The 25,800-nt window shown below is 37.7% G+C and overlaps 2 protein-coding genes across 8 annotated transcripts in view; one reads left to right on the top strand and one right to left on the bottom strand.

Annotated features, from left to right (window-relative positions):
- Positions 1 to 25,800, top strand: part of LOC131236025 (disease resistance protein RPM1-like) — a 158,828-nt gene that overhangs the window by 94,248 nt on the left and 38,780 nt on the right. The gene's annotated exons all lie outside the window — the stretch shown is intronic.
- Positions 1,115 to 6,087, bottom strand: LOC131236026 (uncharacterized). Of its 6 annotated transcripts, XR_009166495.1 has the most exons (5): positions 5,845 to 6,087; positions 5,133 to 5,321; positions 3,619 to 4,415; positions 2,768 to 3,041; positions 1,115 to 1,518 (listed from the first exon to the last, which is right to left on the bottom strand). XR_009166495.1 is itself a non-coding variant. In XM_058233116.1 (3 exons), the coding sequence occupies exons 1-3, from the start codon at positions 6,007 to 6,009 to the stop codon at positions 3,969 to 3,971; spliced, it is 801 nt and encodes a 266-aa protein (XP_058089099.1). In that variant the 5' UTR covers positions 6,010 to 6,087; the 3' UTR covers positions 2,361 to 3,968. The 6 variants fall into 6 exon arrangements, 1 of the variants encoding a protein (XP_058089099.1); XR_009166497.1 differs by lacking the exon at positions 2,768 to 3,041; XR_009166496.1 differs by lacking the exon at positions 1,115 to 1,518 and having other exon boundaries at positions 2,361 to 3,074.

The raw sequence follows: 25,800 nt of genomic DNA, 5'->3' as shown, positions 1-25,800 counted from the left end.
TTTTAAATATTCTGTTTCATTTGGTAGCTGTAACCCTATATGTTTTTTGTGTCATTGCAGAAGGCTAAGATAGTCTTATTTATAGGATTGGATCTTCTCTCCCATCGTAAAAAAGCAAGACTACATGGCCTCTCTTTACTTGCACATATTAGCTTGCCCTACTAAAAAGTTTCCTTTTTCTATTGGGCCACTATATGGAAGAAAAGTTAACAAGTCAACATGTTAAGATGTGTCTTGCTTGATTACCCTAAAATAAGCCGGCAAAATGGATGGTTAGTATTGCTTGATTATCATGATTCTAGAGATATGCTCCATCCTCAACGGGATACACAATTTGGATGGTCTGGATAGTTGCACATGAGCATCACATGTGTGAGGATGAGCAACCACCATTTTTCAAAATTAGCCCTTGCCTTAAGATGATGCCACAGGCAACATAGTCAACCAAGGACTGATGGATTATAAACGTCGACCGCCCACCTAACGGATTCTAATTACCGTGGGATTCCATGGTAATTAGGAATTGGATGCATCAGTCTAGAAGAATGAGTTGAACTTCGAACCACAACACCTGGTTAGCAGTCAACAGCATTCGATGGCCCAGCTCTTCAATTTGTATAGGACGATGGCTCAGGGATCTAAACCACTGATATTAAGGCACTCGACGTGTATCATCCATGCACACAAAATCACCCAGATGACAAGATCCTCATCCTTCTAGGAAAGAATACATAGTGCCAGCTCACATCCAGCCAAAAAAGAATCCATATAGTAAATAGTTAGGATCATCCCATCAGTGTGGATCTTCAGTGCAGGGTCTATCCATCGTGAAGTACATCACATACTGTCCAAATTATTAATGGTTTGGATCAGTATGACTGAACCATGGCCCATTTTTGTCAAAAGTCTCAGCCAAAGGATTTCATCATCTCTAGAATGAGTTGAAATTTGAAACCACAACACCAACTTAATGGTTCATGGGTGAATGACCACAGTTCTTATTTTCACCTTCCCACAGAACGCACCATCATTCTCAGATGGTGGGGCCATTGCTGCATGAGAACTAATCATTGCAGAACAGCATGCAATTTCTATAAAAAGAAAAATAGACATGTAAAGCAAGAAGCATTTGATTCAAATTAATGTTAATCACTTGGCTTGAATATTCAAGATTCAACCCCCAGCTTAACTACCAACGAAAAACTTACCAGGGACGGATTTCTAAACGCATGGCTGACTGGTAAGAGATCCCAACCATAGTTCTAAAACTCAGTGGCTCAAAGCCCGCTAGAGTCGACTCAATGAGATTTTGAGCCGAGTCAATGGGAACTCGCTCCCGGACATGTGACTCTGCGCAGAATCAACAATTCCACTTGAGTCAGCTGGACAATTCAGCCAATCCACTGTGACTCGGACCCAATCTCGAGCTCAATCAACTATGTTTTTGTTTAAAAAAACGAAAATGCCACTGCTTTTAACTCCTGACCTTCTCCAATGGAACAGTAGCCAGCAACCAATCTGCCATGAACAGTAGATATGCTAAATTAGCAATTTTCATTTATATTCACAAAACACTTATTGCCACTATATACTTATAATTTAATTATTAAAATAGTGAGTCAAGTCCAGCATAATTTAATTTAGAAGTGCGCTTGGATTCCCAAAATACAGTTATTGACAAAAGAATCATTCCTCAAAAATAAATAAATAAAACTTTGGTAGAAGACACTATGATTATTACTAAATAGTCTTTAAAAAATAACATGGTAAAAACAAAGAAGAAAAAGATAACCATCTGGCCCTGAGTCATCATCACCCCCAAGCTACCACTCAGTGGAGATCATGGGCACTCCATAGAAAGAGCATGTTACCCAGTAAAGAAAATGCAGAAAAATGATGGTGTATCATCACAAAATCCAAATCACAAATGAATCATGTTCTCCCCGGATTATAAAAAAAACGCAGATTACACAGATTAATACATTAAGAAACTCTGAGCTTTGACACCACCATATTATTTTAGGGACATTAAAACAAGTTCAATAACTGCTTTCAATATTCCAAAAATAAAAATAATATAAAATAAAAACGTCACTGTTAATGTCAGATCATTGTCACACCTGTGCCACACTTCAGTATCCCACATAATATAGTTGAGGGTGCTCGTATCTTCAAAACAAATACTGTCACCAGACAGGAACATAACTACCACTCATTAAGTATTCAATCCTGTTGTATGGTTCGAGACCTTTTTTTTTTTTTTTTTTTTTTTTTTTTTTTTTTTTTGAGAGAGAGAGAGAACTAAAAAAAATTATAAAAATAAAAAATTATAAACAGAGCGCCAAGAAGCGCAAGAGCTATACAAAAGGAGGCCAAAGCCAGCCAACCCAACTATACAAAAATAATAATAATAATAACAATAATAAATAATAAATCCCCACCCAAGACTACCAAAAAAATAAATACATTCAAAATTCCCATCCAAGCACAAAGCCTAATCCAGGGCCCTTGCATGCATCTTGACCCACCCCAAAGCATGACTGAAGTTCCTAAAGCACCTTCCTGTTATTTTCTTCCCAAATCACCCAAAGACCCACCAACAAGTAAAGCCGCCAAATGTCTCTCTTCCCCTTTCCAACCTCCATTGTGCCAACATAAAAGATGGTAACCAGCAGAGTTGTGAGTCGTGACCCAAGAGACAAAACTTGAGAAGACAAAAAATCCATAACATTCTAGCAAAAGGGTAGTGAAGAAATAGATGATTAACCGTTTCCAAATAGACCATGCACATGATGCAAATATTTGGAAGCACCATCCCCTGTTTCTGAAGATTATCCACAGTCAAAACCTTGTCCCTTTCCACTAGCCATGCAAAAGCTGCTACTCTCCGCAGAACTCCATAACACCAAACATACTCTGTATTGATGATTCCATCTGATCCACTACAACTGCACCATATTATAGAAAGACCGCAAGTGTGTCCCAAGTGCGCCTTTCTTTTTTAACAGGTCGTGTTACAAGAGTGCCTCTTTAAACATGTCCTGCGCAACAAACCGTGACAGAAGCTTTCATACCTGCAAATTCTTAAGTTACATACCATTTGTCCACGAATTCAGGGTTCTGCTAATCCACAAAGACATAGTTTACCAATGTACTGGACATCTGGGCCCCATGGTCTGGTGATCTGAACCATTGGTCTAATGCCTCGTTGATGGAGACTCCTTTGAAATGTTCCAGAATGGAATATCCCAAATCTTCATATGAAGGTCTGTAACAAGATGTTTACAAGAGAAAATACAGCAACGATCTACATTCGAAGGGAAAAAGACTAAATTCAAAGGGAAAAAGACTAAATACAAAGGCTAGGTAGGATCTTCTCATCTTGGAAATTGCAACGGGCACCACCAATCTTGGGGCAATCAGATCAACAGATTGGACCAGCAACCCATGAACACAATGTACAGAATCGTGCCCATAAGAAAAATATAAGGCCGCTGGTGAACAGAACCCATGAACCTGGTTGTTTGCTAATAAGCAAGAAAAGCATGACTCAGCCCCCGACCTCTGCTGAAGCAAGTCTCAAGTATGAATTTGAAACACCGGATTTTGTGCATGTACCTGAGCTCTCCAATAATGGTGGTGATGGAGCCAGAGGGGCAGAAAGCGATGATGAATAGTGGCATTGCCACATATGAGGAACTCTCCTTGATGAGAGTTATCAGCTTCCCTAAGTCAGTTCTCACATTCCATATGAGTTCCTCTTTTTTTTTTTTTTTTTTCCATCGATGATGATGATGATGACAATGATAGCCACGATGGTGATTGAGCATTCCAGTACTTGACGGTTGAAGAAGCTTATCAGCTTTTGACGGCATCACTGTGGATATTGCCAATAACTTTCATACACAGACTCATATCATATGAAGCTGGCCTCCAGTTAAATTTTAATTTACCACCAACCGGGACCCTCATTTCACAGGCCGCACCCCAACAGTCCTGACACGGAGCCGATACTGAGGTTGCACATCTTCTGCTTCATCTTCCTCTTCACTAGAATCATCTTCAACCCGGTCCCACCGTGAGTAGTCCAGGCCTGAATGACCTTTCGGTTTTGGGATTGCTTCCCATCCTTTGGGATGTAAATCAGAGTGCTCAAGACTCTGAGCCTGTGGTACAGGGAGTTTGGAATTATTGCTTCGAGTCTCAGCTTTCTGATCTGAGATTACTGCTGCACCTAGTGCTTTCTCTTGTTGATCATCAGCTTCCATTGTTTCTTCTTCAAGCTCAACCTCCACTGATTCTTCTTCTTCAAGCTCAGCTTCGATCGCTTCTTCTTCAAGCTCAGCTTCCAGTGCTTCTTCTTCGAGCTCAGCTTCCAATGCTTCTTCTTCAGATTCGGGTATCGGAGCTAGTGACTTCGCAAGCGTAAAGAATGCCCAAGTTAGTTGGTCAGGAAGGTACAAAAGATGATTTGCATCAAAATTTTCTTCCAAACCTCAATTCGCATGAGCAAATAAGGAATGTAAGTTTTGCTAAGCCCACGTGCACCTCTCCAATCCATGCACACCTGTACATGTGGCCAGATGTTCTAACCTGGCTTGTAGGACTCCATGCAGATTTGGGCATCTGTAGAAAACATACCCTTAAAAAAATCACATCCAGTCCATTCGTCAGGGGATGACATATTTATGTTGAATGTAGGCCACTGAAAGTTCTTCTGATCCGCCCACCTGATGGGTTGATCAATCATATCTTTTAGACAGGTCAAATAGAAAAGGTGGGCCTATCTTATGCATTGATTGGATGTCCAACACAAGTGTTGATGCGCATTTAGGTGCATGTGAGCTCTTAGCAAAATGCTAGGTTTAGTTTGGGTGTTCTAAGCTTTTGGCAATGGGGTTATAATAAGAATAAAGTTGGGGGAGAAAAGAATGATGGAAAGCCATTTCATGCTTTTATCCATTTTTCCAACCTGCCCAAATCCACAAGGGATTGGTTCCACAAAATACAAAATAAATAAATAACAAAAAATAAAAAAAAAAATCGTCAATCTCTGAAATTGGCTGAAACCATGTAATAACAAGTGTTTCAGATATCAATCTGTTAGAGAGTGAAGCAAGGAAGAGGGATACCAATTGTGTCTTTAGTCGAGCTTGAAGGTTATGGTACACATCAGAAGAAGGGTTCAGCTCTATAAGCCTATTGACATCGAAGAGTGCTGATTGGTATTCCTTAAGGGTGACCAGAGTCTGTGCACGCAGCATCAAGGCTCCAGTGTGATTATGATCCAGCTCAAGCACTGATGTACATTCTTCTGCTGCCTGAGAGGATAATCACTATGTTAGTTACATCAGAAAAGCCTCAACAGCCAAACAAAGTCATTGATTTCATGGTTTATGTTGCATGAGAGATACCAGGATATATGTGCCAAAGAAGATTGAGAAGCCCCTTTTGAGATGCTGCTGTTTCTGGTTCAAGTGTGTGGGATCCAGGCATACAGCAGGCAGGCTCCACCATGAGCATGCCCTGGCCCAAAATTCATGCCGATCACTTATCAGATGGGTCACACACGTATGTTGAGGGTGGAGCTTTGGTCTATTTATCTCAACGATTGATTTACACATGCACCACCATACCTGATGAAAGGACCAGCCTGATTTTGGGTCAGAGCATGTCCATGATGGAGCCTGCTCAACAAGGAGCTCACATATGCGTTCCACACTTGCAGGCGTGCTACGATGAGAACTCTCAATCCTCATCAAGCAGATATCATTAGCAGAGCTCAAACTGTACACTTTCCATATAACTAAGGCCTTTCATACTAAAGAATAAATTATTACTAACATCCAAAATAAAAACACAATTGCCTACTCCCAGCATTGGAGGAAGCTGGAAATGCAAGTCCACCTCTTGTTCTTCGAGGCATTCCTCAACTACTGCAAGCAATAGGAAGCGGGAAGAACAGAAACAAAATGAGGAAAGACAAACTATTTTAGAGACTGGAAGCATTCAGGAACCGTGAGATTTTGAAGTGGGGAACTGCAAGTAGAAGATTCACATGCCAGATATGTCAGTAGAGGAATTGAAATGGGCAGTATAACATGTCCATCTGGTTCATATAGGTAATCTTGTACACAGTCGGCATTTAAAAGTAACAGAAAAGTTGCTTTCTTTCAGCTGATAACATTTTTAATCTTTTTCAGCTATGACATTATCCATCCGTTAATTATAGTGTTAATTTTAATTATAAATTTTGGATCTTTCTTCTTTTCTTCTTGCTCTTAGTTTTTGTTGAAACGGGAACTACCGATTTATTTGTGTTTCTCTAGATTTTTGCTTATGAAAAGGACAGAACCTAATATCATATATGGTCAGGATGTTTTAGATGTCTCTAAGTAAACTAGTACGTATGGCACGTGTAACGCACGTGATAAGTTGACTCATGGAAAGTGGTGGAGAAGCAATTCAAAAGGGGGTATTATTTGATAATTTAGTAGTGGACCTAATTTGATAATGTAGTAGTACTCTCGGTTTTTTTTTTTCTTCTTCTTCTTCTTCTTGTTTTGAAAAGGTTCCTATTGAAGTAGTTCATCCCTTGGAAAAGGTTATCGAGACTGTACAAAATCAACGGAAAAGAATCAAATGCTCAAAGGGATAAAATATACCAATCTAAGACATTGTTTCTTTGTATATACCCCATCTAAGGTGATACCATCCTATATAAACAGTTTGGATCATTGGAAGACAACCCAGATCCAAAGGCCAAAATCCCAATTCTATAGCAATACAAAGATGATGTATTTGAGCAAACCTTGATTTTGTGTTGGTGTAGGACACACATTTACGGCTACTGACATCACCATTTAAAAGTGTCAAAAATGCCATTAACTTTGGTTCAAGTCCTTTCCCATAAATTTGAAGATCTAATGTTTATGACCTTCCAAAAATGAATTTATGCGGCCCCAGCTCCAAAAAAAATAATCCATTAAATAACATTTTGTAAGTGCCATAATTTATAGCCCTTTGTGTTGTCAAATTTGTGGTGCCAAAGACATTGTTATGAAACTCCATAATTTATAACCCTTTGCGTTGTCAAATTTGTGGTGCCAAAGACACTGTTATGAAGCTTGCATCTGTGAAGAACAATGCTCTACTCAAGATCAACTTAAGTTGACAAGCACTGTTCATAAGTCAAGAATCTCAAAGATGCTTTCAAGTTCTACCTCAAGATCTCAAGAAGCTTTCAAGTTTGAGCTCCATCAAGACTTCAAGATTCACTACTTTTAAAGATCACTTGTCTCCTATGTTCAATGTCCTTACTTCACTCCTGAGGTATGACTAACCTTGGGTTGACCTTTAGAGTAGGTCATTCTGAATACATAATTCATATGTTTTATATAAGTGAGTTTAGTCTGTTTTAAGACTAGTCCTGGACTTTGTTCGACTAGTCTTAGTACTGTTTCGACCTGTTTAAACGTTTCCTGGATCAGTCGTAAGTTTGTTACAAAAATTGAAAATTTTCTGTTAGGCTTCGACTAGTCTTGGGGACTGTTCGACCAGTCATAGGAATAATGTCGACTGCATCTTCGATCAGTCGTAGACCTACGACTCAAAGAACAACGTTGAAATTCGGCCACCTATGACCAGTCGAAGGGAACTTACAACCAGTCGTAGGAGACCCATGACCAGTCGTAGACCACCTAGACCAGTCGTAAAACTGTCAAATCTTATCGCGCCCGAAATTTTCAAATATCTGTTGGTTCTACGACTAGTCGTAGAGGTCCTTAGACCAGTCAAAGATATGATTTGTTCACCTATAAATAGAGCACGAATCTCAGAATAAAATAAGCAATTCAAGTTAATTTGATTCGGTCTTCTGAGAGATAAGTCGGTGCTCCATTTAAGCTAAGTGTGTATATTTAATATTTTCTTTCTTTAGCTTTGTTAATTGATTTTGTTTCTTATATTCCAATCTAATCTGAAAAGAGGAATTGTTGTTTTCCTTTTTCTGGAATCAAAATCAATTAGAGCTAGCCCTTTTGTTTTAATTTAAAATCTATTAGAACCTCAAACCATTATAAAGTGAGTATTGGACATTGAACTTGGACATTCAAATCTCTACTCTGACTTGGTTCTTTTGGGCTACTACAACGGAGGAGAAAATCAGGTATTTTATAATTTGTGTAATTTACATTGTTTGGTTTTATTTGAGGTTAAGCTAGAAAAATCTCAAAGTTGTTGGTTATCTGAGGAGAGTTAGAAAACTCAAAAGTGAAGGTTTTTGATTTGTGTAAGCCCTTTGAAAAAGACACAATTGTGAAGGTTTTGGGTGAACCTGTGAAAACCTATTTGATAGTGAATGCTAATATCCCCTGTGTGAGGATATTAGGAGTGGAGTAGCATTCTGTGTGGCTGTTGTTTAACAGTTGGTGAACACACGGGCGAACCACTATAATTCTTTGTGTTGTGGATGTGTGATTTATATTTCCTATCTTTTATCATTCAGAATTGTGGAATGTATGTATGGATGTGAATGTTGTAAATTTTACATTTCAAGCATAGTGGAGAATGTTGTAATAATTTAGATTTACACTTCAGCATTATATTTTTGTTTCTCTATTTGTTCTAGAAATAAGGTTGTCCTACCATAAACTTTGGTTTTTAGTGTAAGGTTGTCCTTAGAACAATTTGTGTTTCTATTTCTCTATTTTAGGTTGCTTTCCATTCCTATTCTGTGATTGGTGTATAGTGTTATCTATTCTTTGTTTCATATTCCGCTGTATTTATCTTAAAATTTGGCATAATCCTATTCACCCCCCCTCTAGGATATATAGCTTGGCTATTTCAAGTGGAATCAAAGCCTAATAGCTCGCTCTTATTGCTTTTTATTTGGATTTAATTACTGAGCTAACGATCTCAGCTATATAAAAGATGTCAAATTTTGATAGCCTATCAATCACTAGGCCTCCATCCTTTGATGGCTCCAACTATGCCTATTGGAAAGCCAGGATGAGGATCTTCCTCAAATCCATGGATGAAAGTGTGTAGCTATCCACAGTGAATGAATGGACCCCTCCCACCACTAAAGTAACTGGGATTGATGGTTCAAAATCTATGAAAATTACACTATATTTCTCTTGGACCACACTTCAGAAAACTGAGATTAGTGCAAATGCTAAAGCACTAAATGCAATTACTTGTGCAATATCACCGAATGAATTCAAAAGAATTATATCTTGTGATTTCGCAAAACATGCTTGGGATATATTGGAAATGACACACGAGGGTACTTCAATTGTCAAGAAATCTAAGATACAAATCCTCACAACTAAATTTGAGAAAATACGTATGGAAGAAAATGAAATGTTTATGGACTTCTATACCAGATTAAATGACATTGTAAACTCTATGTGGGGTCTAGGCGATAAAATTTCTAAAAGCAAGATATGTGCTAAAATACTACGCTCACTTCCTGAACGGTTCAATTCTAAAGTAACCGCAATCCAGGAACTTCGTGATATGGACAATATGAAGGTTGAGGAATTAGTTGGCTCGTTACAAACTTATAAGTTAACCTTTAAAGCTCCAAAAGGTAAATCTATTGCTTTAAAAACTTCTAAAAATGATTTAAACTATGATTTTGAAAACTCTGAGGATGATATGACTCTTTTGGCAAAAAGATTTTATAAAATCTTTAAAAGTAAAAATAGGGTTGATTTTCAAAAAGCATTTGATAAAAAGAAACCTAAATCTAAAAATGAAAAATCTTTAAAATACAATCAATGTTACAACTGCCATGAGTATGGGCATTTGGCTAACAAACGTCAGGGCAAGTCAAAAAAGAAAAGTATGATGGCTACTTGGGATGAGTCCTCTGATTCTAAAGTCTCTTCTAAATCAGACGATTCTGAAACTAAGTCAGGGTGTGATGTTAAGGCCCTTATGACTCTAGCCAAATTCACTTTTTCAAATAATGATGACTCGACTAATAAAGAAAATCTGAATAGTGAATATGAAAATGAAGATGATCTTCAAGATGCTTACAATACCTTATACAAGGAAAGTTGTAAAATTACTGTGAAATTAAAACTTCAAAAAGAGAAATTTTCTAAACTCAAAGAAATTTATTCAGTTTTGGCCCTTAGGATCAAATGATTCATTCAGACAATCGTGATTCCTGCTAGTCATCATGGTTTTCAGCTAAAATTAGTAAGTGTCCTATTTGGCCCAACCATGTGATTCTCCTAATTATTCTAAGCACTTTTCATGTTAGACACAACTTCTAAAGCCTAACTGATGAAGAGTTATAACCAAACAAAAACTTAATATAAATAGTAAAAATGAAAATAAAATGAAAGTTCGACCATCGATCTAATGGAATCTTGCAAACTCGGCGTGAGCAACCCGACATAGCAGGTTGGGTGGCTAAAGTAGCTCGCCCTACCCTAAAATCATATATGGCACATCGGATAGCTCATTTGGGTTTATGAGATACGCTCATTTTAATGTCTTAACGGTCCGAATTACTTTTGCCTCCAATCGGGCCTTTTATGGTCCATCTTGGCCATGAAACCATTAGCAACCCGCTCTACATAAATTTCTAAATCATCTTCACATGAGATTTCTCTATGCATCTATGTAATGACCGTGCGGCCAATATTCTACATCATCCATTACATAAATATGGCAAAAATAAACTAAATGCATAAAAATAAAAGAGATTTAAAGGCTGAGAATTACATTATCAAGCTCTCCCAGAACTTTCTATATGTAATTTGGCAAAAAGTTATTATTACCGTCATAAGATCAATTATTTGACCTCACCCACAATTGAGAGTTGCGGTACCCCCCACCCCCCGCACCCCCTCTCTCTCTCTCTCTTACACACACACACACAACTAGGAGTGTCTCTACCAATTCAACTATTAACTTATTTTTATTCTTAATTTAAAAATTAAATTTTTAACTATTAATTATGACTCTAGTTTGCTTTTAAACATTTCTCGATCGTATCTCCTGAACACTTGCTCTCTTGTCTTATTATTCTATCAATTGTGATTCCGTAAAAAAACACTTTAAGTATCCTCGAAGATCTTTATCATGGTATATCTTTCCCTTATTATAATACGTATTTATCCTTGATTGATAATTCCAGGAATAGTAAGAAATAAGGTACAACATGATTGAAATTTACATTTTTAGGTAATTTGTCAAAGCTATATAACCACATGGATTTGATCATATTAACCAATTAGAACTTAATCAAAGACGGTTGATTCGATCCATAAATGCCATACTCATGTGATCTCGATTTTGTGGTGAAGTAAGCTGCATAGTTCGAAGTGTCTGGTAAATAAATTTCTCTTTAGATAATAGCAGATATGTCATTTATCATCATTGCAAGATTTTTTTTGTTACCAATCTTCTTCTTCTTCTTCTTCTTCTCTCTCTCTCTTTTGTTTTTACACTCTTTTCAAAATGTCAAAAGTCAAGGGAGGTGACCAATGGGGCTGATTTTCAATCCCTAAGTCTAACATGGGTAATGCACTTGATGAAATCCTTACTCTTGATCCAGTGGTGGACTCTCAGGAGTTTCAACACCCAGTTAAGGGTTCGAGTATCCATAGGTGGTGAAATCCCACTATGGCGTGAGTGTGTGGGGGTGTGTGTGCGTGTGTTAAAAATAAATATTTTTTTATTTTTTATTTTTATTTTTTTTCAAAGGATAAATTTCTTACTAACACCATGGTAGAGCCCACCCAAGCCCTGACCTATAATTCGTCTACATAACATTAAGATTAATGACTCATTAAATTAGATTAACTAGTTGAACTTATTTAGGATCTTAAAGTGCCTCATCTATCACTTTTAGGTGTGACTCGCTGAAGTGGGCATTACTTCACCCCGATCATTAAGTGAGTCACCCCATTTTAACTATAGGGCCCAAATCAGCCTGCCCCAAATCAGCTAATCAAATTCAGTCCGTCACTTGGAGAGTGACACCTGCCCTTAATTTTTTACATGGCTATTGATACGTTTAGAAAAAATCCACTCCAACCATCACATGAAAAATCCAAGTTTAGCCACAGGACTCAAAAATAAGCCTGATATATGATTTAGATGTCCCACACAAAACGAAATAATACATGAAAAACTCAAGCCTCACAACGAGTTCTCCAAACGGGCGGAGACCCACAGAACTTGGTGACGTCAACACACACCGGCCAAGTTGGTGGTGTGTGGTACAACAGCCAATCCACTTCCAACGCACATCGTGATGGTCTCACAGAAAGTGCTAGCCAACCAGGTGCTGCTGTGTTATATTCCACGCAATCATTAATAATGGGCATTTTTGTCATTTTATGAAAAATAAGGCGGAAACTTAAAATTAAAAAAATAATAATAATAAATAAAAATAAAAATACTAATGTTACCTAACCTTGATAATTATCTTGATTAATGTAGGGGCTCGATGAAAATGCTCATTTTAAAAGGTAGTGTTATGTAAATATAGTATTAATGGGGCAGAATTTTGTAAAACTCCCTTCTTTAAAAAATTGTGGCTGATTTTTAAGTCCCACACAGGCAATGTTTGGGCTGCCAAAGACCCAGTTTGGGAGCGAGGATTTGGAACCCCTGGATTCAGAATCCCCTGAATTTGGAACCCCTAAATTTGGAATCCTCTAATTAGAGGAATGCTATTTACAGCCCCGCAGTCTACATCTGTCAAACCCAAGTGCCCACATGTGTAGATATGGCACACGTACACGTGATCCCAAACATTCGAATAGAGAATTGTAGGCGCGTTGGTCCAAACATCAGACCATAAATATTAAAGAGTCGGGCATCACACCGTTGGGTTATACATTCCCTAAGCTGGGTTTTCTCTGTTTCACATGCAGACTCCTGAGATTGAAAATGTGAAAGATTCAAATTTGGGCCATTAATAAGGTGGGCCCAAGAATCAGATAGGTCTCCTCACTAGGCATAATGACGAAGAAATGGCACTATTGGCTAAGAAATTTACAAAAAACCTTAACAAAAACCAGGGTAAAAACTTTTACAAAACGGGAAAGAAATATATGGCTCAAAGTGACCAATTGTTAAATCTCCTAAAATTGAGAATGTTCTTTACATAAAAGGCTTGAAATATAATCTCATAAGCATATCGCAAATCTGTGACAAAGCAATTTATAAATTTTTTGAATGAGATTTGCGAGATCTCGGACTTGATTGGTAAATTAATTATGAGAGATCTGCACACTAGTGATAATTGTTATGTAATTGAAAGCAATGGAGTGCCTGCTTCACCAATTGTATGCCACATGGACCAAGACAATGAAATTAAATTGTGGCACCAAAGATTCAACCAGGTCCATTATTGAAAATTTTCTCGCCTCATCTCGAAGAATCTGGTGAGAGGGCTAACTAAGATTGGAAAAAAGCTCACAAATATTTATGTAATTACACTACTAGAAAACTAGGCAAAGGCTATGGATAAAAGTCGTAGCTAAAGGTCTTTGGCTACGGTTAAAATCCGTAAAACGACCGTAGCCATTGGTACCGTAGCCATAGGTCTAAAAGTTATGGCTACAGCTTTAAGCCGTCGCCATATAAACAATGGGTACGGATTATATCCGTAGCTGTAGCTTCCGTAGTGCTAGGAATTTAAAGCTACGGATTCTATCTATAGCTAAAAGTAGAGCAAGAATCGTAGCAATAGGCTGAAATTAGTAACATCTACAGTTTCCAGATAAATAGCTACGGTTAATAGCCGTAGCTCTTGAAATCATAGATACTGGTTAAATCTGTAGCAATAGTTTCTGTAGCTGCAAATTATATACAGCTACGGATTATATCTGTAGCTAAAAGTAGAGAGATAACAGTAGCAATAGGCTGAAATTAGCAAGAGCTACGGTTTTCAGATAAACAGCTACGGTAATAGCCATAGCTAATGCCTAGTTTTTTAAACAAACTAAATAATAATGGTGTCTCTTACTATTGTAGTACATGCCCGGATAACTCATATAAGCTAATATAGATAAATACTTCACAGCTAAATCATTCATTCATTCAATAAAAAACAGTAATTCATTTCCATTCACAAAAGTACAATGCCAACATAATAGTTATATGTCTATTTAAAGTTCTTATTAACAACAAGATCCAATGCCTTCTTGCAGCCAAATAGCTTCTCAACAATCATAAGCGAAAACTCCGTGGATGTGCCTCTACTGGTTATCAATTTGCCATCAACTAACACCTTATTCTCAGCTTCACTTTGATCCGAAATTAAGCTTACTGCACATGGCTAAAAATCAATTTCATCATAAAAAATGGAAGAAATTGCATGTTATAACATTATACATAAGAGGCTGAAAATGTGTCTGTGTGTTTTGAAGATTGAGCATATTGAAACTGAACTCTGTTTCCATAAAAGCACGTAATCCTAAACACCCGTTCTCAAATTCATATGAAAAGAGCAACACATCTAAAATTCAAATCTCCGTCAGAAAAAAAGAAAAAAAAAAAAAGAAAACTATAATTCCAAATACCCACTTCCAATTCTTGAAGAAAGACTAAAGATCATATCGAAATCCATCGCTCTCCCCGAGGACCTGAAATTCCAAACTCCCAACCTCAAATTCAAGAAAAAAGAGCAAAAGCACAAAGCTAAATTCAAATCTCTCTCTAAAAATCTGCAAAACCCTTCACCAACTGTTCAACTAAACCCTTCATACCCCAACAACTGTTCCACACACTTCAAAAATCTGCTACCATTGTTCTGTACAACAACAGCGTTAAGATATATATTTAAACAACAACTGTCAGTTTGGAACAACAACTTCCATTGTTCCATTGTTCCTTAGAAAATCTGCAAAAGGATTTTCAATGGTATTTAATGTATAGAAAATCTGCTACCATTGTTGTGTGGAACACAACCCTGTCTTTGCACTTCCTCTATAGCAACGCAACCCAACCAAAATTCAGGTTGATAGTGAAACCATTTCAGGATTTAAGAGAGAGAGAGAGAGAGAGAGAGAGAGAGAGAGAGAGAGAGAGAGAGAGAAGAAGAAGAAGAAGAAGAAGAAGAAGATGCATACCGAGTTCTGTTCCTAGCAAGGTTCGCAAAATTCAGGTTGATAGTGAAACCATGTGATCCCCCATTGATGATGTTAAATGTAGGCACAGGCAGAACTAGAGCTTTGTTCCCAGCAAGGTTCGCAATGTTCTGCATGACAAAGAGTGTGACTTAACAAACATACACTTCAGCAGTGAGTGAAGGGCCAGTGAATAATCATACATTTTGAACTATGTTTGGACAGAGATGCTAAAAAAGATTATTTTCTGTTGATCTGAAGAGGCCAGTGAATAATCAAATATGATGCATCATGTGTTGATGAATCTGTAGCTCCATCATTTTGCAGTCTTGGATTAGCATGTACAAATGATGCCTGCAACCCTCTCAATTCCTCAGAAAGTTGGTGGGAGATGAGCTAGCCAGAATGGGCTTGAAGGACCTGTGAAATATTCATGTAAACTACAATATGCATAATAGTTCTCTATGACGCTGTGTATAGGTAATAGAAAAAGAAATTTTGGAAGCAAAAACCTTCAAAAGAGTAGAACTTGTCTCTAGATAAAGATTCATGACAGAGTTGGAATGTTGGAAAGGATTGGCAGATGCATCATTTGTTGCTGCAGAAGGTATTTCTTTTAAGAACTTGAGGCAATCCTGGGAAAAAAGAAAGAAAGACATGTCCATCAGTGGACTCTAAACATTTTCATATTCAAGAAGCTTTAAGAGAAAAAAAAATGCAACATATATTGAGGACAAGTTCATTCATACAATGGCATTGAAATAAAGCATGTGAATCACCTAGAAAAAAGTATCCTTATATGTGCTCAGATTTTTGTTCAGCCATTGCTCCAGATTTATGTGTTCCTTATGAGAAGCAACTGCAGTGTTCACTCCCTAAGTATAGGGCTGTGATGTAGTAATAAACTCGGTAAGACCGAGGTCGAATCCACAGGGACTGATACCTATACGTTATCTGAAACCAAGTAGAACTAGAACTAGACTAAGATGTGTTCTAAACCAAATAGAGTTTAAGGAATAATTGTGGAATAATTATCTAAAACTTTAAGAAATTTAAAGGAAAGAAACTAGGGATTCAGAGGATCCACTTGTAGGGATCAGGGAGATCTTTTGCCTGCATCAAGAATCATGGAAATCAAACTGAACCTACTTGATCTAGTCTTCACAAGATGAAAAATATATGAATTAGAATGGATTCCATCATCTAACCAGGCCCAGGAGACAAAGCAAACAACATGATTAAACTAATTACCAACCAATCAATAATGTATGAAGATTAGGAAGGGTATCGCCATCCGACCATGCCCATGAGACGATGGTGAACAACAGGGCTTCCTGACGTCATAAACATTAAAAGGGGAAAAGAAATATTCAAAGCCATTGCAGACCCATTGTAATTTCAGTCACAAAAGACCATTAAAGACTAAGAAAAATATTTCTTTAATAATCAACTAAAATCAACATCAGTTCAGTCTAAACAAAAGGCACAAGCAAAAAGGTCCCCCATCACGCTGCAAGCTTCACCTCTTAGCGCTAGCTAAGAGGTTCAGCCCAACATGAATGGGCTGGATCCAAAACAAATACAATAGAAAGAAAAGAATAGAAAAAAGAAAAAAAAATAAAAATTACTTTCCTAGCTCCCTGTTGAACATCCCACGTTGAAGCCTTCCAAAACGAGCCCTCCTGTTGCCTCTCTCTCTCTCTCTCTATCTGACGTCCCCTATTCAAGCATGACCTCTTCTCCACATTTGGAACTCTTTTTATAGCTTTTGGAGTGGTGGAAATCGGATTTGGGAAGCTATTGCACGCGCAGCGAAAGCCTTTTCGCAGCCAAGTTCGGGGCTTCATAACTCTCGTGTTCCTTGCATTATTTCTGTAAAATCAGCGTCTCTTGGAAGTGTTTTGGCTGGCCTACACGATGGACGGTTCAGATCTACCATATGATCAAAGATGGTGGGCCACAACTGCCTGGAAAGTCCGATTTCGCGGACGTGCGTAGCCTTTCGCACGTCCGGCGTTGACGTGATCGGTGGGCCCCACAGAGGTATTTTCTGAAAAATTCACCCCGTCCATTGGATTCAGAATGAAATTTCGGTCAAGAATAGGTGATTTTGAACGTCCATTGACGCGGCCCAGAGAAGAAATCACCTCAAAAATCGTTTTGAACATCGCAGGACCGCCTGTTTGTGGCTTTTGTATCGCGCACATGTGCATGCATGGGTGTAAAATCTCAGCAAGGTTTTTTAGTAGTTGAGGCCCTCTACACAATGGACGGTTTGGATTTCCTACTGGGACAATGTGTGGGGCCCACTAGCGTCCGCAAAAACGGACACCGTCCGTCCGTCTCGCCGCGTGAAACGGCTACTGCCGTATTTGGGAAGAAAATGCGGGTCAGCGCTGCTGACTCGCCTTACACGGTACGGTGCGCAGCTGCACGTGTAACCTCATTGTACACGCGCTGTATATACGGGGCCCATTGTGATAGTCTATCAAAATCCAAACCATCCATTTGTTTCCTCATCTTATTTAAACCGCCGAGACCAAAGTTGAGACAGTTCCAGATATCAGGTGGGCCCAGAATCAATGGTTTATGGGCTGATCTGTCAGTTGGGGCACTTCCATAGTGATCTGAGGGCTGAAATTTGATATGTACGGTTAATTTATGGCCCTCAGGCCATGTATAAAGTTTTGAGCCAATCAGATGGCGGGAACTATGTGATCTTGCATTTTTCACTAATTTCGGGCCTCTTTAACGTGGATGGATTGATTTCCTCGGATCCCTGGTGTGTAATTCCATCGATCTTGGTCCCCTGGAGTCCGTCCCTTGCCTTGGGTGTCATCAGAGCGTTAAATCCATGGTTTAAGCACCCTTTTTCAGTTCATGCTTGTAAATACACTCTGCATCACAAACACGATTAAATCAGGCTATTAAACGGTATCATGCTTGTAAATCCATGCAATAACTGGGTCTGATATGCAATATTTGACCCGCAACATGCAGCCAGTTTGATGCAGAATGTAAATGGAGTCATGTCCAATACTGATTGTAAGATCTGTGAGATGACATGTACATGAGTAGAAAAAGCAGCAAATGCAGACATGGAAGAAAGTTATAATACCTGTAAACTGCTTGCATCTTTTGAAGTGGATTGGGTAATGCCATAGTAGGTAGAAGATCAATTTTGGGTGTGGCACCGCATGGTTCTCCCTAAGGAAAAGTTAGACATTTTGCACTTAGTATTGCTTAGATGTGCTTTGTGCATACAAGTGTATACCGGCATAAGATAGGAGTGGCAAATGGGTTGGCACAACTCACTTTGGGTTTGATGCCCTATAAGGTTGACTAGTGCCTGATTTTAGGCCTTGAACTAGATTTGGGCTTGTATCTGCCCAAAGGCATTTCAATTTTAAGGTCAGTGAGGTTGGGTACCCATGGTCTTTAGGTAGATACAAGCCTAAAATCCATCCCAAGATCCAAAATCAAGCATAGGCCCACCAACGGGCCCCAAACCAATACTAGGCTGCGCATTTGCTACTCTACCAACGAATATCCCCATACACTTATATGAATATAGCACATCTAAACAATAAGTATCATCATTTTAGCAAATACTCTAACATTGATTTCTTTCATTGCATGTAAAACTGATTTATTTATAAGAGTAAATTTCACCAACAGCCAGCATTTTCTATTTTGCATACAATACTTTCAAATCATCATCATGATCGACGCCTATCCCAACTAATTGGGGTTGCTACAAGAATCCTATTCCGCCATTCCACTTTATTGAGGACCATATTCTCAGTTAAACAATAGGTCATCAAAGATTTCTTACTACCTCCACTCACGTCCTTTTGACACCTCACCTTTTTAAGCATTCAACGTGGGCCAACTCACTCTTAACAAGTGCAATTCTTGGTCTCGATGCACATGGCCACACCATTAAAGTCTACTTTCCCTCATTTTATTACTTATTGGTGGTGCTACTCATAAATTCCCTTGAATGTGTTATTTCTAATTCCATCCTTCCTCATCTTGCCACCTATCCATCTCAACATCCCTATTTTAGCCATGACAACTGTGTTTGTCGGCATCAATTGGCCAATTAAGATCAGGCTACTTTGCCCCATCCAAACTAGGGGACTGATGATGATCTAAGCCTACAGCAGCCTAGGATGTTGAGAATCATAGATCTGGTTGTCCCATCCATGCTGGTTTTTTCTGCTTTACACGATCAATCCCAAGTGAAGGTTTCCAAGTTCATCACCTGCATTTATATTGGGAAAACATAATACACGTAGAGAATTCAGGATATCATGACAGTGACTTCATCATGTGTTAACCTAGCCAAATTCTAATGGGTTATTGAGGCAATATACAACTCACAAGACAAATTAACATTGTTAACTAACTTAAGATAGGAAATTAACAAAGGCCAGTCCCCTTAAAAATTGCGATAAGAGCTCAAATTTTCAAACGCACAAATCATAAACCACGGTAAACATTTTGAGCAAGGAAACTAATCATAGACACAACAGAGCAGTCACACCATACAAGCAAACATATGGAGGAAAGTATAACAAATCCTTCAAAATGCCAACAAAAGATTGGTATTGTTTCTACCAGAGACAAGATTATATCATTAATAATTTATCGTTCTAAATGTCTTTGACATGGAGTAGTCCAGACTCAAGACAACCCATCAGATAGACTCACACAACCTGCAAAACTCATCACCTAAGACGAGAACCCATACTCCCAACAATGACCCCCTTACAACAATTAATAATTTACTTGGCAATGGACGCCCATTTAGACTGATGTCAACTGAACATCCAACATACAATGAACCAGCCATTTTCATCACTCGACTCAAAAACATGAAAGACAATGTGTTGTGATACTGGGTCTAGCAAAAATAAATCAAGCTGCTACCTATTCAGCTTGAGGAGCTACAGGTGGTGAGTTGGCAATCATACCCATTTTCTCTTCAAACAGCTGCTCAATTTCTTCACTCCACCCTGCTTTCCCAAAAGCATCCAATACAGACTTGTGGAGTGCTTTCCCAAAAGCATCCAAAGAATTATGACTTGCAAATTACAATGCTTTTGGATTTTAGAGTGTGACTGTCCCATTGTACTGTTTTTACGAATAGCAAATTTTTAACAAAATGGGACTTTTCATGTTAGAGTGAACTAATCCCATCACTGTGAGAGGAAGTTCTAAGATTTTTAGGCAATCTTGCAACTCTCATTGCCTCAGAGCATTAGTTGCTTTTTCTTCTTCTTTTTTAATTCATTAGGGTGTTTTTGGAGTTATAAAAGGTTATAAACATTTTCCTGATTTAGTTAAATTGGAATCCATTGTAGAGTCGATTCTGAATTCTGAACTGACAGTTGGGTGTACTAACAAGCTAACAAAAAAAAAAAAGCACTCAAACCTCAGATATACATAACCGAGGAGCAAAAAAAATCAAATGTACTAATTTATCCTTAGAATAACTGTAAAATTCAATGAAAAAAGAAAAAAAGAAAAACCGAATTCCCTGAAATTAGATGAAAATTGGTTTGCATTCATTGAAAATGGCAGTCACCATGAATCTTCTGGTTTCAGAATTTTTAGTCAACAAATATTTGATGATTGCATTCGATACTTGTTCTCTTACAGTCACCATGAGTCTTTTGGTTTCAGAATCTAATGATGGATCAAACCACCAAGTCCTATATATACTGATTCTATGTTTTCTTCATGTTACTCCCTAGAGCATGTCTATCTCTGTGTACAAATAAAACAATCATGTTGATGGTTTGCCTTTATCACCATGGTAGAGTTCAGTGGACCCTCCTAAATAGGACCTCTCATCCCATTGTTGAGAACACCAACCCAAGAATGCTACATTCATTACATGATTCTGTTTTGTCTTCTGAGTTTCAACCCAATGGCTTTTTTTATTTTTTTTGGTAGAATTAGTTTAGGTTGTTTGTTCTCGCGACTGTGATACTTCTAATCCAACATGAACTAACTATTTAGGTAGCATTTGGATGCACTGTCCAATAAAATTGTAATAACAAGTTCAATAAAGTGGAAATGACCAAATTGCAATTAGTTAGTATTCATATTAAATAAAGCAGAAGTCCACTATCAAAAGCAGAAACAAGTAGGCTAGATATCTACCAGGATGACTTTAGAAAAACATGGAACTGGAAGATGTGCAGAAATGAATCTACTCGATGTGCAGTCTCATGAACATATAAAAACCTGCCTCCATACACCTAGCCATACTACACAAACATGGAACAGGAAGTTCCCCGTCATCCATAAAATCAACTTACTTTGTACCTGCCTTGGCCGAGAAAGAAGAACATAGTCTCAACTTCTAATCAGATGGGCCATGCATGTATTTTGAATGTAGGCTGTTTTTCATTTCCTTAGATGCCATTTTGATGAACTGCACCTAAATCTAAACCAAATTAAAAATAAATCACAAAGCTCAATCTAAATTTGCTTTCACCCAATTCCATAGATCCATGAACAAAGCTCATTTCACAACATCCATTAAAAGACACATATATATTCCATTATCTGCACAAGAATCCCAACTAAGTCATGAGATGGAAGGAGTTTGATTTGAATCAAACAAAAAATTACAGCAACAAATTCCACATTTCCATTGTTAAAATGGGGGAACATGTTATATACATGGCTAGTATTGTAATGTGCAGGGGTTGTCAATTACAGGATGCCCCATCCACAATGGCCGTGCCTGCTTACCTCCAAGAATCTCGACATAGTTTGCAAAGTAGATATGATTTCCAGCTAAACCACCTACAACCAGCAAACTAAGCAAATGCATTTGTTTTTACAATGCAACAAAAAGGAGAGGGAGTTACCATTATTGATCGAACTTCATATACAACAAACCCAGAACCTGCCAAGAAAAAACCACAACCAGTTAAACTAGCAATGAAGTAAGCAACTAAAAGAATTCTTTAATCATATACAACAAACCCAAATTGCTCTTAGGCAAGATTGAGAACAAAATCATTATCTCCAGCTTTGCCTAATGACAACAGTCCATTTTACAAGGATCAAGTGGAGAGACCTGCAAGCTATCATGAGTCGAAATGGCATGATGGTTTAGGATTCTTAGGACAAGAGCATGGTTATTATAATCACTTGAGGGAAGAGAAGAATGATGAACTTGTTATTTCCTCAGGGAAAGAGAGAACTCACACATGGGGTTGCAACAGATCATCCCATTGCTCCTGATACTATTCATAGATACCCAAACTATGATGGAAACATTCATCAATTTAGTTTCCAGTCATTGCATGAAGCTCAGTCGGGAAAAAAAAAAAAAGATCGCTACCTTAATAACTAAAACCACAAGCTTTGCATATATATTAGTAACAGCAAATGAGAGATGCTGGACTTGTTGTGGCGTTTGTAGGGACAATGAGCTTGGATTAACATGTCAGTGGCCAAATAATTTGCTACAAAAATTTCCTGAAATTATAGGTAGAAAGAGAAGGAAAACTCTTAACAACTGTGAGGGTCTGGAGGATTCTCATGGAAACATAATAAAAACCACAGAAAAAGTTTACCATGAGGATTCGGAAAAAGTGATCCGTGTGATCATCCCCTTTAAGCAACCCACTTTGTTGTAACTGTGAGATATGATGGGTATAAGCTACATCATACACAGTCAACTAAAGTTCTACATTTAGCTTTATAAAAATTTAGACGACATTTAAATTTGAATTTGAATTTGTTTATGGATTCTTTAAATATTTTCATGCTTTAATTGGATAGTCTTCTGTTTGTTTAATTCATTTCAAGGTTTTTTTAGACTGATCAGGTTATTAGCTTTGAAAGAATTCCAAGTATGCTACATTAGCTTTTTTGTTTTTCCTTTATCAGGAATACATGGACTTTAACTCAAGAATACACATGATATACTCATGTATTCAGTTTACACTAGTGAGGTCCATGATTCATTTACACAGAGCATCAGTCTCAGCTTGGCAGGAGGGGAAAAGGAAGGTGGGTGACCCAACTGGAAAATGATTCATTTATACCCATTTTTTGCTTTCACATGGCCTTTACTGTTATGCAACTGTAACACCAGCCAGCTTTTCTGTGGTCACAATTCCATTTGCTGACAGGAACATTGTCTCCTGATATGTGCCAATTGACTGGCCTATGGTACTTGTACGTGGATATTAATGGAACCGGCATCAATGGTTGTCTGGGAATTTATATTTGAGATTTTGTTCATACCCTTGTTTGAACCATCTCTACCGGTGTTGTTGCAATGATGTGAGCGGGACAATAACCTCTCTGGAACCATACCGGACAACATTGGGAATTGTACGAGCTATGAAATCCTGTAAGATGGCTGGCATTCCTTTTGGTGTGGGTGTTGTGCTTGTTCTTTCTTCAATTGTTTATGGTCTATTGACTGTTATGACTTCCAGGGATATTTCTTACAATCAAATCACTGGAGAGATTCCTTACAACATTGGTTTCCTGCAAGTAGCTACATTGTATGTTTCCATCTCTCAAAAGCTCTGTTATATCTCTTTTCATCTGCAAATAACTATTTGTTTCATCTACTAATCAACCAACTAGAATCATTCAGCTACTGATATTTTTGAACTCTTCTAGTTAAACTGCTTGTTGTAGTATACTCCACTGAATCTCTATTACAGCTGACAATCTGCAACTTTTTTTCTTTTATTGTTTGCTCCAGTTGTCATCCATTCTTGTTGCATTTAATTAGGTTTGTTTTTCTTGATAATCGTGTGTTGACCCTAATGAAAAAAACTTTCTATTATTAGGTCTCTTCAGGGAAATAGGCTTACTAGGAAGATTCCAGAAGTGATAGGACTCATGCAAGCTCTTGCTGTTTTGTAAGTTTTGTACTGTCTTCTCAAATTCTTTTCATTTTTTTTTTTCAAAATTTCTTTTCTTCCTAAATAACTGCATGCATCTTTTAAGAAATATGTTCACATAAACAAATCCAACTATAATTTTGACTATAGTGCAATTTTTTTTTTTTTAAAAATGAAAATTCTTAACTGACCTTTCAGAGGGGATGGTGTCAATATCATCACTCAGTTTTAGCAATGATGCAACCTCCTCAGCTATCCTTTGCTTCTCAATAGAAGTTGGTCCAAAGAGCAATTATAGGACTTAGGCAAGAGACGACGTTGTCAAAGAGTATATGCAGTCTTCTTCTTTTTTAAAAAATTAAAAGGGAAAACAGAAAAATAGAAAAAATCACATGATGATATGCCTGACCATATTCTTCCACAGAACATGTGACTTGAATGAATCTTTTGACAATGAAGGCTACAGAAGATTAGCTACCAGAGCTGAAAATCTGTGTAATTTCTGGAAGCTGCAACCTTATCAGAATAAGCATTTTCCAAGCCAACAACAAATGGTGACCAAGCCTGAAAACAAAAAGCAGAACATTAGTGTAGTCAATCCATAGAACAAAAGTACTTTTGGATCAAGCTGATATTTGTGTTTTGCGTGAGATATAATGGGTATAAGCTACATCAATATAATTAGTTTCACAACGCATAACATCAACTTGAAAGTAAATCATAAGTACAAAATAGTAGTTTTCCAAGAAGTTATGGACACCGAAATTTCGGCAGTCTAAAATGGTTGTATATTCTCCACTGTACAACTTAACAGTCCACCATGTACAGCTTTCAATTTCCGTAATGAAAAAAAAAACTGTACAAGTATGAAGCATGCTAACCTGTGTGTGATTTGGAGACGATTAGATTGTCATATCACCTCCCAATTCATCAATGACCATATCTACTCTAGTCATAAAATCTGGTAAGAATTGAACAGAAGCAGCATCATAAAAAGGAGTAAGAACAGACTGCTGACCAATAAGAAGAATATTGGGTCGTTCGTCTAATCCATGTTTAACTCTTGATCCATAACAATTGGACCAACTGAATGAAGAGTCTAGATCTCACTGAAGACTAATTACATTATAGGAGGACAGTGACTTCCATACTACTTACTGGGTGTTGATTAATGAAGCCCATATATATTATGGGGAAGAGCTCATTTTTTTGTTCTTTTTTTTTTTTTTTGCTTTTTCTTTTTTCCTTTTTTGAAGCAAATAGTGAGGAAGAGCTTTACTAAGCCCACAGACGAGCACAGTCAGCTCATGCTCACACCAGAACATGTGACAACATGGCACATATGTATGATCCAATCCATCCAATAGAAGGATCCCACCATCATGATGCCTTATACAAAGAATCAGGTCGATCTAGGCACAACCTTCAGATTAGAAGCAGAGAACTAGTAATGGAAGAAATTCACATACCATGAAAAGAAGAATCCGATATGCATCTCTGCAACCAAAAAAGTTCAAAATTTTAAAACTACACAAATAGAGAGAAGGTCATACTAAAGAAACTAGTAAATATAGTTTGCATATCTTACCATTGTTCTCATGTTCAGTCAAACGGCCAGTCAATAGTTCAATGAAGCTAGGAGGCAAAGCTGAGAAAATAATTCCGAAGTTGTTGTCAAGTAATGGCTACTGAGAACACTCAAGCTGCTCACTGTCAACTCTCGAAACAGGCATCTTGGTATGATAACTAACATCATGTTTAACAAAGCTCGACTCCTAATTAGTTCTGCAAGACTGAAGAATTTG

This window comes from Magnolia sinica, unplaced genomic scaffold (genome assembly GCF_029962835.1).
Source record: "Magnolia sinica isolate HGM2019 unplaced genomic scaffold, MsV1 ctg129, whole genome shotgun sequence".
NCBI classification, from domain to species: domain Eukaryota; kingdom Viridiplantae; phylum Streptophyta; class Magnoliopsida; order Magnoliales; family Magnoliaceae; genus Magnolia; species Magnolia sinica.
Note: the sequence above shows the minus strand (reverse complement) of the source record. Positions and strands in the feature narration are given on the sequence as shown.

Excerpts from the sequence above, each read along its gene's own strand:
- LOC131236026 (XM_058233116.1), bottom strand. The coding sequence starts at position 6,009 with ATGCTTCCAGTCTCTAAAATAGTTTGTCTTTCCTCATTTTGTTTCTGT. Across the intron at positions 5,322-5,844 it reads ATTGTGTTTTTATTTTGGAT|GCAGCAGAAGAATGTACATC; the intron begins GTTAGTAATAAT and ends TTATCCTCTCAG. Across the intron at positions 4,416-5,132 it reads CTCGACTAAAGACACAATTG|TCACTAGCTCCGATACCCGA; the intron begins GTATCCCTCTTC and ends ACGCTTGCGAAG.